Source organism: Ranitomeya imitator, chromosome 2, assembly GCF_032444005.1.
Source record: "Ranitomeya imitator isolate aRanImi1 chromosome 2, aRanImi1.pri, whole genome shotgun sequence".
Lineage (NCBI taxonomy): Eukaryota > Metazoa > Chordata > Amphibia > Anura > Dendrobatidae > Ranitomeya > Ranitomeya imitator.
In genome coordinates, this window is record NC_091283.1 from 571,220,596 (window position 1) to 571,238,388 (window position 17,793).

At 41.0% G+C, this 17,793-nt stretch overlaps 1 protein-coding gene across 2 annotated transcripts in view; it reads left to right on the forward strand.

The window, feature by feature from the left end:
• Positions 1–17,793, forward strand: part of OTOP3 (otopetrin 3) — a 130,115-nt gene that overhangs the window by 47,707 nt on the left and 64,615 nt on the right. For both annotated transcript variants that reach the window (XM_069752146.1, XM_069752145.1), the window contains exons 2-4: positions 116–466; positions 1,740–1,876; positions 15,483–15,541. In XM_069752146.1, coding sequence (XP_069608247.1) covers positions 116–466; positions 1,740–1,876; positions 15,483–15,541 — 547 coding nt within the window. The remainder of the gene's footprint in view (positions 1–115; positions 467–1,739; positions 1,877–15,482; positions 15,542–17,793) is intronic.

The following is a 17,793-nucleotide window of genomic DNA, read 5'->3' on the forward strand; positions in this document are numbered from 1 at the left end:
CATCTTCCCAGAGGGATGCCCTTAGGTAAATTTAGTCCCGACTTGCTAAATATCAATAATATGATATTCAATTGTTGGCAACTTTGTTGAATAACGGGCTTTACATTTTTTTTAGACATGGAATCTAAAGATCCCAGTCATCCGGTCACTCATGAAGGCTTCGCTATAAACTATGAACATTCATGGCTCCACCGACATTGCCCATCTTTACCGATTCATCATCAGCGAGCACGAGTAACTGGGCGACTTTTCTCCGGACTCCTGGCAATGAACGTGATATTCCTGGGTGCTGCACTGATCAGCAGTATGATTATCAGTTCAATGCCTGCTCAGAACTCTTACATCTTTCTCTCAGTACTTATGTTCTGCAGCTCAGCATGGGCAATGTACTATTTACTGTGGACACGCAGAAAAATATATGCGGCAGTTCTACAGGACCACCATGCTGGTGCACTATGGCTCAGAGGTCAGTAAAAGTGAATGCATAGAAGGAACTGATGTCTATACTACTGTTTTGTAATCCAACCAGGTACAGGTTTGATCATATTTAGCTGTGAAATGCACCTAGCAGCTTATGGTAAATGCATTTTGCAATATTCATATGTGTTATATTCAGTATCAAGTTCCATTAAACAGCCTTTGGTCACAGTGATGATGATCTATTTCCTCACAGCACAATTATGGAGACACTTCATTGTTCTCTTATAGACAATATTTTCTCCGTCTGAGGAACATGTCCCCCCGAGAGATGCAAGTTGGTATTCACAATGTGCTTATGCTGCAGTGTTAATATGGAGGACAGGGTGTGAACCAAGTCTTGGGGTACTTTTATGGAATTTGTTTCAGTAGAACGGTTGAGAAACAATATTGCAGACCACAGCTGAATCCAGTGTGACCATAACATGACTGGTTACGACTTTGTTCTCATAATCAGAGGGAGCTTCAACCATGGCAGAGAAGAAGACAAAATTTCTGATCATATTAAGCTCCATAACTCTATCCAGTTTTTGCCCTAAAAGTAGATTGAGGGCACAAATAAACAGCTCAGAAACGTGTCTAGTTCAAAATCATGTGCCCTTGCCTCCAAACTATGTACGACACAAACCGCTGCCATCAACTGGTTATATATTTTATGTCCTTATGTCATCATACTAGCCAAATAATAAAGCAGACCAACCAAGGAGGACACTATGGAATAGTTGAAGGCCCAAATTTTCCTTGTGGACTTGTAAGTGTAATGATTCAGAGAAAAAGGAAGGCAAAATTGTTTGTCAATTTTTTCTGGAAGTGTGTTTTTAATTGCTTTTCAGTTTGCTCTACTCATTATCAATATGCTAAAAACATTTGAAACTGTCTTTACTCAAATCACTAAGCCTCTTAATGGACTGACATGTCCTGTTCTATAAAAATTAGTTTACGTTGAACTCATTATCATCACAGGCAAGCTCACAATGAAAGGTCCCTCTGATATAGATAGCACGTCATCCATAGAGAAGTCACAAACGCGTCTAGGAGAACTGATTGACCAAAGCGTTCTTAAATCCATTATGATTCAAAGTTATAGACCATGAAAATGTTAGGTAGATGTGTAGACTGAATTTTCTAATTTTATTTCTAGATATTTATTGCATTGTACAAGATAAATCATTAAGATATTTTCAGTATTTTTTATTTTCTAATTTTCCCCAACCTCTTTAAAGTTGGTTCTTGATATTGACATTATTTTTCCTTCCTTTTAGCATCTCTTGTACTGTTTGGATTCTGCAGCCTTCTTGTAGCTGTCTTTAAAATTGGCTATGATTCAAGTCTGTTTACATGTAGGCTGCCAATTAATATTGTTTTTTCCGTCGTGGAAATCATCTTTATAATTGTACAGGTAATACACTATTAGCTTATACTATGTATTGCTCATGCATTAGATTCATTAATGTCTGCTAGGGTTTTTTCGTTTTTTTTTTATTCATTTCTCCTGTTGTAGTTTTGGAGAAAAGATTAAAAAAAATTTGTTCATTGACTTTGCTCATTGCTTCACATAACGTTATTAGATCAACCATGTACCACTAATAAAATTAGATACCATGTTTTGATTCCATTACAAGACGTTTATAGTACATGAAGTTATACAGTCATGGCCGAAAGTGTTGGCACCCTTGAAATTCTTCCAGAAAATGAAGTATTAATCCCAGAAAATTATTGCAACTACACATGTTTTATTATACACGTTTATTTTGTTTGTGTGTATTGGACCAAAGCAAAAAAAGGAGAAAAAAAAAAAGGCAAATTGGAAAAAATTTCACACAAAAGCCCAAAAATAGACAGGACAAAATTGTTGGCAATCTCAACTTAATATTTGGTTGTACACCTTTTGGAGTAAATAACATGCTTGAAACAAAGTTGTTTACCCCCAATTTTGGAAAGGTCCCAACAATTATGTCCAACCATTTTTGTGGTATTGTGTGAAACGATGTTCAATTTGCCTCTTTTTCTCCATTTTTGTGTTGTTTCAATACACACAAAGGAAATAAACATATTTTATAACATAACAAAACATGCAAAAGCAATAATTATCTGGGGGAAGTACTTTATTTTCTGGAACAATTTTAAGGATGCCAACACTTTTGGCCATGACAACAGTGGGTACGGAAAGTATTCAGACCCCATTAAATTTTTCACTCTTTGTTTCATTGCAGCCATTTAGTAAATTTAAAAAAGTTTATTTTTTTATCTTTAATGTACATTTTGCACCCCATCTTGACTGAAAAACAGAAATGTAGACATTTTTTGCTAATTTATTAAAGGGAACCTGTCACCTGAATTTGGCGGGACCGGTTTTCGGTCATATGGGCAGATTGAAGTTCATTCTCTGTCCTCCGTAGTCCCGCCTGCGCAAGGCAATCTTGCCTTCGCAGGCGTGTACTACAGAGGACAGAGAATGAACTTCAATCCAATATTGCAGCCAGCATGCAGCCAGCGGGTAAGGAAAGGGTGAATCAAACACCAGAAAACTCCGCACATATGACCGAACACCGGTCCTGCTAAATTCAGGTGACAGGTTCCCTTTAAAGAAAAAAAACTGAAATATCACATGGTCATAAGTATTCAGACCCTTTACTCAGTATTGAGCAAATCTATATATATTAGAAGGCATTGTGATTACTCGCTAATCCCGCCCCCTGCACAGTAGCTCCGCCCCCACCACATCACCACAGTAGCTCCACCCCCACACATCACCACACATAATTCCACCCCCCACCACATTATCACAGATAATCCTGCGCCCCACCACATTCCCATACATAATCCTGCCCCCCACCACATTACCACACATAATCCCACCCCCCACCACATTACCACAGATAATCCTGCCAACAAACACATTACCACACATAATCCCGCCCCCCACACACATTACCACACATTACCACATGAGGCTCCGTCCCCACACATTACCACATGAGGCTCCGTCCCCACACATTACCACACGAGGCTCCGTCCCCACACATTACCACATGAGACTACGTCCCCACACATTACCACATGATGCTCTGTCCCCACACATTACCACACGAGGCTCCATTCCCCCACATTACCACATGAGGCTCCGTCCCCACACATTATCACATGAGGCTCTGTTCCCCACACATTACCACACGAGGCTCCATCCCAACACATTACCACACGAGGCTTCGTCCCCACACATTACCACACGAGGCTCCGTTCCTACACATTACCACAGGACGCTCCGCCCCCCCACATTACCACACGAAGCTCCGTCCCCACACATTACCACACGAGGCTCCGTCCCCACACATTACCACATGAGGCTCCGTCCTCACACATTACCACACGAGGCTCCATTCCCCCACATTACCACACGAGCCTCCGCTTGTTTTTGATTTTACACTGTGAATAAAATGTATTATTAGTATTATTCAGATTTTTTATGATTATTATTGTTATTAACTTCATTTTAAGTTAATTTACCACCTGCGTAAGCGCTGTTGAATGTTGTCATTATTTACTTCAGTGCAGCGTTAATTAGATAGCAATGAGCGTGCTGAGCATTAGCTGGCTGGAAACAGCTAGTATTGAATAAGGGTAACATAGTAACATAGTTAGTAAGGCCGAAAAAAGACATTTGTCCATCCAGTTCAGCCTATATTCCATCATAATAAATCCTCAGATCTACGTCCTTCTACAGAACCTAATAATTGTATGATACAATATTGTTCTGCACCAGGAAGACATCCAGGCCTCTCTTGAACCCCTCGACTGAGTTCGCCATCACCACCTCCTCAGGCAAGCAATTCCAGATTCTCCCCGCTCTAACAGTAAAGAATCCTCTTCTATGTTGGTGGAAAAACCTTCTATCCTCCAGACGCAAAGAATGCCCCCTTGTGCCCATCACCTTCCTTGGTATAAACAGATCCTCAGTGAGATATTTGTATTGTCCCCTTATATACTTATACATGGTTATTAGATCGCCCCTCAGTCGTCTTTTTTCTAGACTAAATAATCCTAATGTCGCTAATCTATCTGGGTATTGTAGTTCTCCCATCCCCTTTATTAATTTTGTTGCCCTCCTTTGTACTCTCTCTAGTTCCATTATATCCTTCCTGAGCACCGGTGCCCAAAACTGGACACAGTACTCCATGTGCGGTCTAACTAGGGATTTGTACAGAGGCAGAATAATGCTCTCATCATGTGTATCCAGACCTCTTTTAATGCACCCCATGATCCTGTTTGCCTTGGCAGCTGCTGCCTGGCACTGGCTGCTCCAGGTAAGTTTATCATTAACTAGGATCCCCAAGTCCTTCTCCCTGTCAGATTTACCCAGTGGTTTCCCGTTCAGTGTGTAATGGTGATATTGAGTCCTTCTTCCCATGTGTATAATCTTACATTTATCATTGTTAAACCTCATCTGCCACCTTTCAGCCCAAGTTTCCAACTTATCCAGATCCATCTGTAGCAGAATCCTATCTTCTCTTGTATTAACTGCTTTACATAGTTTCATATTATCTGCAAATATCGATATTTTACTGAGTAAACCTTCTACCAGATCATTAATGAATATGTTGAAGAGAACAGGTCCCAATACCGACCCCTGCGGTACCCCACTGGTCACAGTGACCCAGTTAGAGACTATACCATTTATAACCACCCTCTGCTTTCTATTACTAAGCCAGTTACTAACCCATTTACACACATTTTCCCCCAGACCAAGCATTCTCATTTTGTGTACCAACCTCTTGTGCGGCACGGTATCAAACGCTTTGGAAAAATCGAGATATACCACATCCAATGACTCACCGTGGTCCAGCCTATAGCTTACCTCTTCATAAAAACTGATTAGATTGGTTTGACAGGAGCGATTTCTCATAAACCCATGCTGATATGGAGTTAAACAGTTATTCTCATTGAGATAATCCAGAATAACATCCTTCAGAGACCCTTCAAATATTTTACCAACAATAGAGGTTAGACTTACTGGCCTATAATTTCCAGGTTCACTTTTAGAGCCCTTTTTGAATATTGGCACCACATTTGCTATGCGCCAGTCCTGCGGAACAGACCTCATTGCTATAGAGTCCCTAAAAATAAGAAATAATGGTTTATCTATTACATTACTTAGTTCTCTTAGTACTCGTGAGTGTATGCCATCCGGACCCGGAGATTTATCTATTTTAATCTTATTTAGCCGGTTTCGCACCTCTTCTTGGGTTAGATTGGTAACCCTTAATATAGGGTTTTCATTGTTTCTTGGGATTTCACCTAGCATTTCATTTTCCTCCGTGAATACCGTGGAGAAGAAGGTGTTTAATATGTTAGCTTTTTCCTCGTCATCTACAACCATACCTTCCTCACAATTTTTTACGGGGCCTACATTTTCAGTTTTTATTCTTTTACTATTGATATAGTTGAAGAACAGTTTTGGATTAGTTTTACTCTCCTTAGCAATGTGCGTCTCTGTTTCCTTTTTGGCAGCTTTAATTAGTTTTTTAGATAAAGTATTTTTCTCCCTATAGTTTTTTAGAGCTTCAATGGTGCCATCCTGCTTTAGCAGTGCAAATGCTTTCTTTTTACTGTTAATTGCCTGTCTTACTTCTTTGTTTAGCCACATTGGGTTTTTCCTATTTCTAGTCCTTTTATTCCCACACGGTATAAACTGCTTACAGTGCCTATTTAAGATGTTCTTAAACATTTTCCATTTATTATCTGTATTCTTATTTCTGAGGATATTGTCCCAGTCTACCAGATTAAGGGCATCTCTAAGCTGGTCAAACTTTGCCTTCCTAAAGTTCAGTGTTTTTGTGACTCCCTGACAAGTCCCCCTAGTGAAAGACAGGTGAAACTGTACAATATTGTGGTCGCTATTTCCTTGATGCCCGACCACCTGCAGATTTGTTATTCTGTCAGGTCTATTAGATAGTGTTATGTCTAAAAGTGCTGCTCCTCTGGTTGGATTCTGCACCAATTGTGAAAGATAATTTTTCTTGGTTATTAGCAGAAACCTGTTGCCTTTATGGGTTTCACAGGTTTCTGTTTCCCAGTTAATATCCGGGTAGTTAAAGTCCCCCATAACCAGGACCTCATTATGGGTTGCAGCTTCATCTATCTGCTTTAGAAGTAGACTTTCCATGATTTCTGTTATATTTGGGGGTTTGCAACAGACCCCAATGAGAATTTTGTTACCATTTTTCCCTCCATCAATTTTGACCCATATGGACTCGACATCCTCATTCCCTTCGCTAATATCCTCCCTTAAAGTGGACTTTAGACAAGACTTTGGTAGAAGCACCCTTTTGAGCTAGTACAGCCATGAGTCTTCTTGGGAATGATGCAACAAGTTTTTCACACCTGGATTTGGGGATCCCCTGCCATTCTTCCTTGCAGATCCTCTCAAGTTCCATCAGGTTCGATCAGGTCCAGAGCACTCTGGAAGAGATTTTCATCCAGGATATCACTGTACTGTGCATTCATGTTTCCGACAATGGCAAACAAGTCGTCCTGTCCCTGCAGCTGAAAAACACCCCCATAGCATGATGCTGCCACCACCATGTTTCACTGTTGGGGTTGTATTGGGCAGGTGATGAGCAGTGCCTGGTTTTCCCCATACATACATACAGCTTAGAATTATCACTATCCTATTTAGATTGGCAACAAAAGCACTTCAATTCATCAATATATGACCATCCAATTTATAATTATTTATTTATCTATATATTGATATATATATATCTTGCCACTATATATATATATATATATATATATATATATATATATAATTTTTTATACCCTTTTTATGAATTTACAAAGTCCTCCTTTTACATATTCAGAAGCATAGACACACTTTTTCATGCTGATACCATCCCTAAAAATAGGGCCCCCTCTATGATGGCCCACAAGGACCACTATGAATTCCATAGTCTCCCCTCTCAGAAAAGCACAGGCTTGAAAACTCTCCCATTTGGTTCTCTGAATGGTTGAGATGTGCTATGCCCTGCAATGCAGGAGTTGAAACCCTGATACGAGCATAGTGCTTCTCTGAGACTGGGTGTGTCAGACACATGCGCACTTACATTGATTTACTCCATCTGGATAGTGTGCATGCACTGGTGCGGTAACTACGTCAGACTTCCGATCTGCGCCAATCACTTGACACGCTGTGCGCTCCACTGCGTGTCATGGCGTGCCAACCGGAAGCCCCTTTAGTCCTGTGAGTGCCCGTTCGGCGTCATGCGTCAAGAGATTGCCAGATACATATCCAATCAAGGCAACGTGATTTACATATCCCAACCACAACCCGGCCCCGCAATCATTGGACATAAAAATGCACCTTAGCCTAGTTACCATCACGCCCCCTCGGTTAGTGAAGAAGCTGAATAGCGAAACGGCGCTCATCGGGTGCAGGGCTCTGATACAGTCTCCCTCCTACATCGCAATCACTGCAGCATTCATCTTCAGGTAAAGAGATGTCTCTCTGATCCTTTTTGACTAATTTCTTTCATGTTCCTTGCTTGAACCTCATTCATCTATATTAGTTACATCAGCTTGTCTGATTTTACACTACCTTTCAGTGAACTATTTGAGAATAACTGCAAGGGATGATAATGGATATAATGAATTATTATCACAAATAGCAGGCTGTCACCGTTCAGACATCCTAATATATGGGATCTGACATTTTATTGCCTCGTAGTGGGCTTTTGTGGAAATAGCCGTTTAAAGTTTTCTGTTGTGATATATTCATTCATATATTGTGATATATTCATTCTTTTGTTTAGTGATTGTATTTGCATTTACAATTATATTTTCAGAAAAGGGCTGCCAAACAAGATAAAAATATGACACTGTAGTCAATCCTATCTAGCAAGCCCACACATCTTTTCAGAAAATAATACCTTTAATGTAAAACAAATTTGGAATCCTATTGAAATCGCAGAGACTTTTGCAAAGTATTACTCCCATTTATATAACTTACATTCTGACCAGCAGACCCGTCAACCCACCCAGGAAACAATAGACTCATACCTACAGTCAGTTAATTTACCATGCGTATCCCAAGAATAATTACTCTTGTTAAATGCCCCATTTACAAAGGAGGAGATTAAAAAAACCATTCAAAGTAGTAAGCTGCACGCCGCACCTGGTTCGGATGGGCTATCAAATGAATATTATCGCACTTTCCAAGATATTCTGGCCCCATATCTATTGAGGTTGTTTTCAAGTTGGAGGGATTCAGGCAAAGTTGCTGTCTCCAATCTGGAAGCTAATATTACCACTCTCCCTAAGCCAGGTAAGACCCCTGATAGTCCTGGAAATTTTAGGCCCATTGCTTTATTGAATTGTGATTTAAAGATATATACCAAATTGTTAGCCTCTCGCCTTCATTTGATAATCCCCTCTCTTGTCTCTCCCGACCACGTCGGTTTTGTGGCTAGCCGAGAAACTAAGGATGGTACCCGCCGAATGTTGAATCTCATCAGGGTGGCGGAACTGTCAGGCCTTCCCAGTGCCTTTCTGTCTTTGGATGCTGAGAAAGCTTTTGATAGGGTACATTGGGGTTATTTGGGAAGTGTTCTTTGGAAGTTCGGTTTGGAGGGCCCTATCCTATCAGCGATTTCAGCCATATATTCCACTCCATCTGCCAGAGTTCCCGCCTCTGGAGTAGTGTCTGCTCCCTTTCTGATCACCAATGGGACGCGGCAGGGATGTCCACTATCCCCCATTATATTTGCATTATGCATGGAGCCTTTGGCGGAGAAAATCCGTGTTGGCTCTGATATTTCAGGTTTGATGGTTGGCCCGGCTGCTCATAAGATTGGTCTTTACGCGGATGACGTTATCATAACCTGTGTGGATCTGGAGCGGTCATTCTCGGCCGTCATGGCTGAACTAGAGGAGTTTGCAGCAGTATCCTATTACAAACTGAACGCATCCAAATCTTTGGTATTCCCTGTCGCGGTCGCTTTGGTCGTCAGAACTGAATTAGAGAATAAGTTTCCCTTTCGTTGGACTGATCAGGGTATCCCTTTTCTTGGTACAAAGCTTACATGTTCTCAACATATTATAGAGGTGAATTATTCTGCTCTATCCAGGGAGATTAAGACTGAGTTAGACTCCTTGCATATGTTCATGACATCCTGGGTGGCCAGAATCAACATTTTCAAAATGAAAATTCTCCCCAAGATATTATATTATTTTAGATGTCTCCCTTTGAGGGTTCCAAGCAAAATTATAACAAACCTTCAATGCTTAACAAATAGATACATATGGGCCCACAAAACTCCTAGAGTGGATAAATCTCTTATGTACTACCCTTATGATTTGGGGGGAATGGGATTACCAAACTTGATAGTCGAGGGGTTCAAGAGAGGCCTGGATGTCTTCCTGGAGCAGAACAATATTGTATCATACAATTATTAGGTTCTGTAGAAGGACGTAGATCTGGGTATTTATTATGATGGAATATAGGCTGAACTGGATGGACAAATGTCTTTTTTCGGCCTTACTAACTATGTTACTATGTTACTATGTTACTATGATGGCGTACTATAAGGCTTCGGTGCTGGCAGGGTTGCGGGACTGGTGGCAGCTTGATAAGGATCATAGATGGTTGCAAATTGAAAATTTCTATGCAACTAGAGGTTCCACCCGATTCATGTTAGAGGTTGAAGCTTTGGGGCCACGGACAGGTAGGCTCCCTCTACCGACCATGTCTACTGCACTGCATTTTTGGAGACAGACGGTCCCGACCCTTAATAAAATTCCATTAACTGAAGTGTCACTGAAGGCGCTAGAATTACATATTCCATATTTAGATTTACAGCCATGGATACGGGCTGGTGTAAAATCACTTCATCAGCTGCTTGATGACACAATGATTAAACCGTTTGATCGCCTAGTTGCGAAACACCCTGATATTCGGCATAGATTTTATCAGTATTTACAATTAAGACATCTTATACACACTACACAGCTGACGTCTTTTTTTAATAACAACTTAGTTCGTACAGTAAATGGTCTTTTCTTGGTGCCTGGTCCTAGTACTCGCAATGTATCTATTTTGTATAGAGCCCTGAATGATCCTGACTCAGAGGTTAAGTTGAAATTCATGAGTCAGTGGGAGGATGACTTGCAAGTCACCCTAGCGCCTGATGGGTGGCGGGATGCGGTGTTAGAGGTTCGGAGAGTATCCTCCTGTGTAAACCATCTGGAGCAATTGAAAAAAGTCCACTTACGCTGGTACTACTACCCAGTTAAAGTTGCCCATTTTGGCCCACAATGCTCCCCATTGTGCTGGAGAGGCTGCGGTATGTTGGGGACGCTTAGCCATACAGTTAGGGCCAGAAATATTTGGACAGTGACACAAGTTTTGTTATTTTAGCTGTTTACAAAAACATGTTCAGAAATACAATTATATATATAATATGGGCTGAAAGTGCACACTCCCAGCTGCAATATGATAGTTTCCACATCCAAATCGGAGAAAGGGTTTAGGAATCATAGCTCTGTAATGCATAGCGTCCTCTTTTTCAAGGGACCAAAAGTAATTGGACAATGGACTCTAAGGGCTGCAATTAACTCTGAAGGCGTCTCCCTCGTTAACCTGTAATCAATGAAGTAGTTAAAAGGTCAGGGGTGGATTCCAGGTGTGTGGTTTTGCATTTGGAAGCTGTTGCTGTGAGCAGACAACATGCTGTCAAAGGAACTCTCAATTGAGGTGAAGCAGAACATCCTGAGGCTGAAAAAAAAGAAAAAATCCATCAGAGAGATAGCAGACATGCTTGGAGTAGCAAAATCAACAGTTGGGTACATTCTGAGAAAAAAGGAATTGACTGGTGAGCTTGGGAACTCAAAAAGGCCTGGGCGTCCACGGATGACAACAGTGGTGGATGATCGCCGCATACTTAATTTGGTGAAGAAGAACCCGTTCACAACATCAACTGAAGTCCAGAACACTCTCAGTGAAGTAGGTGTATCTGTCTCTAAGTCAACAGTAAAGAGAAGACTCCATGACAGTAAATACAAAGGGTTCACATCTAGATGCAAACCATTCATCAATACCAAAAATAGACAGGCCAGAGTTAAATTTGCAGAAAAACACCTCAAGAAGCCAGCTCAGTTCTGGAAAAGTATTCTATGGACAGATGAGACAAAGATCAACCTGTACCAGAATGATGGGAAGAAAAAAGTTTGGAGAAGAAAGGGAACGGCACATGATCCAAGGCACACCACATCCTCTGTAAAACATGGTGGAGGCAACGTGATGGCATGGGCATGCATGGCTTTCAATGGCACTGGGTCACTTGTGTTTATTGATGACATAAGAGCAGACAAGAGTAGCCGGATGAATTCTGAAGTGTACCGGGATATACTTTCAGCCCAGATTCAGCCAAATGCTGCAAAGTTGATTGGACGGCGCTTCATAGTACAGATGGACAATGACCCCAAGCATACATCCAAAGCTACCCAGGAGTTCATGAGTGCCAAAAAGTGGAACATTCTGCAATGGCCAAGTCAATCTCCAGATCTAAACCCAATTGAGCATGCATTTCACTTGCTCAAATCCAGACTTAAGACGGAAAGACCCACAAACAAGCAAGACCTGAAGGCTGCGGCTGTAAAGGCCTGGCAAAGCATTAAGAAGGAGGAAACCCAGCGTTTGGTGATGGCCATGGGTTCCACACTTAAGGCAGTGATTGCCTCCAAAGGATTTGCAACAAAATATTGAAAATAAAAATATTTTGTTTGGGTTATGTTTATTTGTCCAATTACTTTTGACCTCCTAAAATGTGGAGTGTTTGTAAAGAAATGTGTACAATTCCTACATTTTCTATCAGATATTTTTGTTCAACCCTTCAAATTAAACGTTACAATCTGCACTTGAATTCTGTTGTAGAGGTTTCATTTCAAATCCAATGTGGTGGCATGCAGAGCCCAACTCGCGAAAATTGTGTCACTGTCCAAATATTTCTGGCCCTAACTGTATGTGGTGGTCGTGTCCGAAATTACTGAATCTTTGGGTTAGTTTGGAGGATGTGATAGCGGAGGCGACTGGGATTCGGATGGCCCTGCGACCTAGTATGGTTTTATTGCATATTGGTTTCGATGAGATCCCACATGAACTGAGAGGTGTGTTCTCACATTTGTTTATAGCCGCTAGACTGGCAATAGCTTCCAAGTGGAGAGTGACTAGCGCACCGACCATACAATCTGTGATTGATAGGATGAACCTTCATTGCCAATACGAACGGGCGCTGGTGTTATCTGCATCATCAAAAACAAAAAAGTCTCAGATCTGAAAGCCGTGGCTTGATAGCCGGTTTTCCTCTATCCCTTCGTGAAGAGCATTGTGCTGTGGTGATCCGGGATCTGATATCTCGGCCCGTGACAAATTCTTGCTTTGTGCCTGGCTGTTTAGTTTATATGGAGCCTTGACTTTCAGGAACCGGTATTTTGGTAGATTAGCTAATGTTTAGACCTTCAATCTAAATAATCTACAGTTGCTTACCTATGTGTACCTACCCCCTTCCCCCCCCCCCCCCCCTTGCGTTGGATTGTCTGTTTTCTTATTGTATTATTATTCTACTCTGCTCTGTTTGCAGAATTGTTGTGTTTCTGTTTAATCTGAAAACATTTTTTTTTAATAAATATGATTCAGCAAAAAAAAAAAAGTAAAACAATTTGCATATTTTCCCTTTGACTGTACCATTCCCTGACCGTTATTGGAGGTCCTTTTTCCACTTTGTCCCTGTCTTTTTTAAACCATTTTTAATTCGAGTTTTAATAAAGCAATATTTTATCCATGTATTTTCTAGTCACTTCATACCTTTTTTGGTAAGACGATGTAATACATGTGTTTTTTTTAGCAAACTGTATGCGGGCTTTCATATGTCTTGCACTGAGGAGAGACTTCCGTCGGGCCACTCTACCATAAAGGCCCAACTGGTGTAGGGCTCCAGTGATAGTTGACTTTGTGGAAATTTCTCCCATCTCCCTATTGCATTTCTGGAGCTCAGCCACAGTGATCTTGGGGTTCTTCTTTACCTCTCCCACCAAGGCTCTTCTCCTCTGATTGCTCAGTTTGGCTGGACTGCCAGGTCTAGGAAGACTCCTGGTAGTCCCAAACTTCTTCCGTTTAAGGATTATGGAGGCCACTGTGCTCTTAGGAACCTTGAGTACTGCAGAATTTCTTTTGTAACCTTGGACAGATCAGTGCCTTGCCACCATTCTGTCTCTGAGCTTCTTGGCCAGTTCCTTTGACCTCATGATTCTCAATTGGTCTGACATGCACTGTGAGCTGTGAGGTCTTATATAGACAGGTGTGTGCCTTTCCAAATCAAGTCCTATCAGTTTAATTAGCACAGTTGGCCTCCAATGAAGGAGTAGAACCATCTGTAGGAGGATCACAAGTAAATGGACAGCATGTGACTTAAATATGAGTGTCTGAGCAATGGGTCTGAATACGTATGCCCATGTCATATTTCAGTTTTTCATTTTTAATAATTTCCCAAAATGTCTACATTTCCATTTTTTTCAGTCAAGATGGGGTGCAGAGTGTTAGGGGTCGAGTTCCCGCCTCTGCACAGGGGGAATCTCGGGGCATCTCCGCTGCGGTCTCTCATTCTTCTCCTGCCGCAGTGGAGCCTGCTCAGCAGAGACGTCAGTTCCAGTGTCTTGCTCAGTCCCACTCTGTACAAAGAGTTACTGCTGCTTTTCCTGCTTCTGCCATTGAAGCCAGTGCTGGGCAGCAGCAAGCAGATGCTTCTGGGACTAAGTCCTGCTTTTCTCGTTCTGAGCACGCCCAGAGTAAGATCTCTCAGTGGAGATCGAGGGTCACATGGTTAGATACTGCAGCTAAGTCCATTGGTCCTTTCAGGAAGGTCCTGTGGGTGCTCTGGCTTTGTGGTAGCCTCTCATTGGTCCTTCTAGGAAGGTCCTGCACGTGCTGCAACTATTTAAGACTCGCATGGCCGCACGGCCATGTGTTAGTATTGTTCCATGTTAAGTGCTCTGCGCCAGTGTGGTCACGTAGAGTGTGTTCAGGGACCCGGCTGAAATAAGCCCCTAGAATGCTGGCACCTCCGGCGAGGAGTTTGTGTGTGTATGTATTCAGGGACCTGGCTGAAATAAGCCCCTAGAATGCTGGCACCTCCGGCGAGGAGTTTTGTGTGCATGCGTGACCACTGAATGCTCTCTGTTTGGGCAGTTAGCCTGTGCCTCTGTGAAGTCTAACAGGGCACAGTGCTTTGCTTTCACAGCTACTCAGTGAATTAACTGAGTTAGTCTATACCGCCATATAGTGCCACCGTTTTCCAGCAGCAGGTTCTTCTGCACGGTGGACCCCGGGATGCGAACGCACCAATAACAATAAAAACATCTATATTTACTCTGTGTGTTCCGCTAGCCCTAACACAGAGAGTACATTAATGAGAAAAAAAATGAACTTTTTTGAATTTACCAAATGGCTGCAATGAAACAAAGAGTGAAAAATTTAAAGGGGTCTGAATACTTTCCGCACCCACTGTATATATGAAATTGAAGTAATTTCATGTTTAGAAATTTATGATCTACATAAATTATCACCTATCCACAAGATTCAGAGTCTACAGGCACTGACTAAGATAGTGAAGCACTCGGCTATCATGACATCTTCATAGACATATACTTTGAATTGCAATCAATTGTCCCATTTAATTCCTCTTGCTGCGGTCTTGCAGCCAAAAGAGAACCAGGTTAAAACCGGGATAGATAGCTGTTGGACCCACACCCAAAATAGCAATTGAGTAATAAAATGGCAATATTCCTGTAAGAAAAAAGGCATCCAATGCAAATGTTTGTAACTACCTAGCTTCTGACTTATAGAAATATGGCCAACTTCACATGTGTATGGTAATCTTCTTCAATCAATGATTTGTTTCCCCATAGTATACCTTTATAGCAAGAAAATAAGAGATCATAATGTTTTTCCTTTGTAGACATCTTTTCTGTGGCTTTCCTGCAGGGATTGTATCCAGGTGCAACACAATATAAGTAGGTGGGTATGGAAAAATAAATTGTTTTGACATGAATGCACACAGAATTTAGAATAATCACTGAGATGTTGTGGACTAGAGTTAAAGGGAACCTGTTACCAGAAAAAATGCTGTGAACCTGCAGATATGCTGTTAATCTGCAGATTAACAGCGTTATTATCCTGCCCAGTGCCTGCACATAGCCGAGTGCAGTGGGGAAGAAATTAAATTTATTCTCTCTGCAAGCATTCGGTAATCAGTCATGGAGGGTGGGGCGCAGTGGGTTCAGTCACCACTTTGACTATACAGAACGGCCTTTGTAACCGCGCCCCTGGCCCTGATTAACAATGCCTCTACATTGAAGCCGGCTGTCAGTGAGGTCCAGGGGGCGCGGTTATAGCCGCCGCTCTGTATACTCAGAGCGGTGACTGAACCTACGCCTCCATAACTAAGTACCGAATGCTTGCCACATTCACAATCGCCCCATCTATCAATATAAAAAAAATTACCCGATCGCTAAATGAGAAAAAAATTGAAAACTTCAAAATACCTACACCAGCAGATAACATGTCTCCCCAAACCATCACTAATTGTGGAAACTTCACACTAGACCTCAAGCAGCTTGGATTGTGGCCTCGCCACTCTTCCTCTAGACTCTGGGACCTTGATTTCCAAGGTCTAGTGTAATGTATCCACAATCAATGATGGTTTTGGGAGCCATGTCATCTGCTGATGTAGGTCCACTGTGTTTTATCAAGACCAAAGTCAGCACAGTCGTATACCAGGAAAGTTTAGAGCACTTCATGCTTCCCTCTGCCGACAAGCTTATTGGAGATAGAAATTTCACTCTCCAGCATGACTTATCACATGTCCACACTGCCAAAAGTATCAATACCTGGTTTCAAAACAAGTTTGGCCAGCAAACTCATCTGACCTTAACCTCATAGAGAATCTATGGGGTATTGTCAAGATGAGCTTAAGGCTGCTCTTAAAGCAACCTGGGCTTCCATAACACCTCAGCAGTGCCACAGGCTGATCGCCTCCATGCCACGTCGCATTGATACAGTAATTGATGCAAAAGGAGCCCTGACCAAGTATTGAGTGCATTTACTGCACATACATTTCAGTAGGCCAACATTTCGGATTTTTAAATCATTTTTTCAAGCTGGTGTTATAAAGTATTCTAATTTACTGAGATAATGACTTTTAGGTTTTCATTGACTGTGAGCCATAATCATCAACAATAACAGAAATAAACACTTGAAATAGATTACTCTATTTGGGTTTTTTTTTACAAGCCCCAAGAGATGAATCTCTGCTAACACCCGATTGCGCTTAACAATAATGAATATCTAAACTTTACTAGCTAATATTTCCATAACAGAGATGATAAATTATAAAATAAAAAATATGCTTTATTCAGCTATGCAGCCACTATTCATTGGACAGTTTAACATGCTAAAATAGTGAAAACTCTTTAAATTAATAAAATACAAGTTAAATTGAGTAATTTTTTCCACAACTTAATCTCCTATAACATGATCATGCTGATTCTTCAATATGACATGTCTCCTATAATTGGGTTGGGTTGCAGTAATAAAAAAGATACATCAGATCACCAGTTCCTGTATACATTAATTGGTAAGTTGGGTGCGGTGCATGGTAAAAAGACCGGCTATTAAGCAACAATGCAACTAGTGTATAGATAAAGGTTTCTGGAATTCACAGTTGAATATTTTTTTTAAATTGAATTCAAATTGAAGATAAATAAAGATAATGATTCATAAGGAAGATAAAATCATAGTGAAGATAAATAGTAATTTCCGAAACATGTGGCCTCTACATTTCGAACCTACAAATCATATAATTACCGTATCTTAAACAGTATATTCGCACTTATAGACTCTGTTTTTTTAAGAGAAGAATTTTCTCATACAGAAGCACACTTTGTACTGTGCTATGATGGTATTCCCCAAGTATGGGACTATAAAAACAGTACAAGTAATCAAAACAAATAGGCATATACAGCTCTGGCAAAAATTAAGAGACCACTGCAAAATGTTCAGTTTGTCTGATTTTTCTCGTTATAGGTATATTTTTGAGCAAGATGTAAATTGTTCTTTTAGTCTATAAACTTCTGACAACGTCTCTGAAATTCCAAGCAATACATTTTGTATTTTTTTTCTGAAAAGGAGAAATGGTCAAAATTTTTAAAAAATGGCGCTTTCAGACCTCAAATAATGCAAAGAAAACAAGTTCATAATCATTTAGAAAC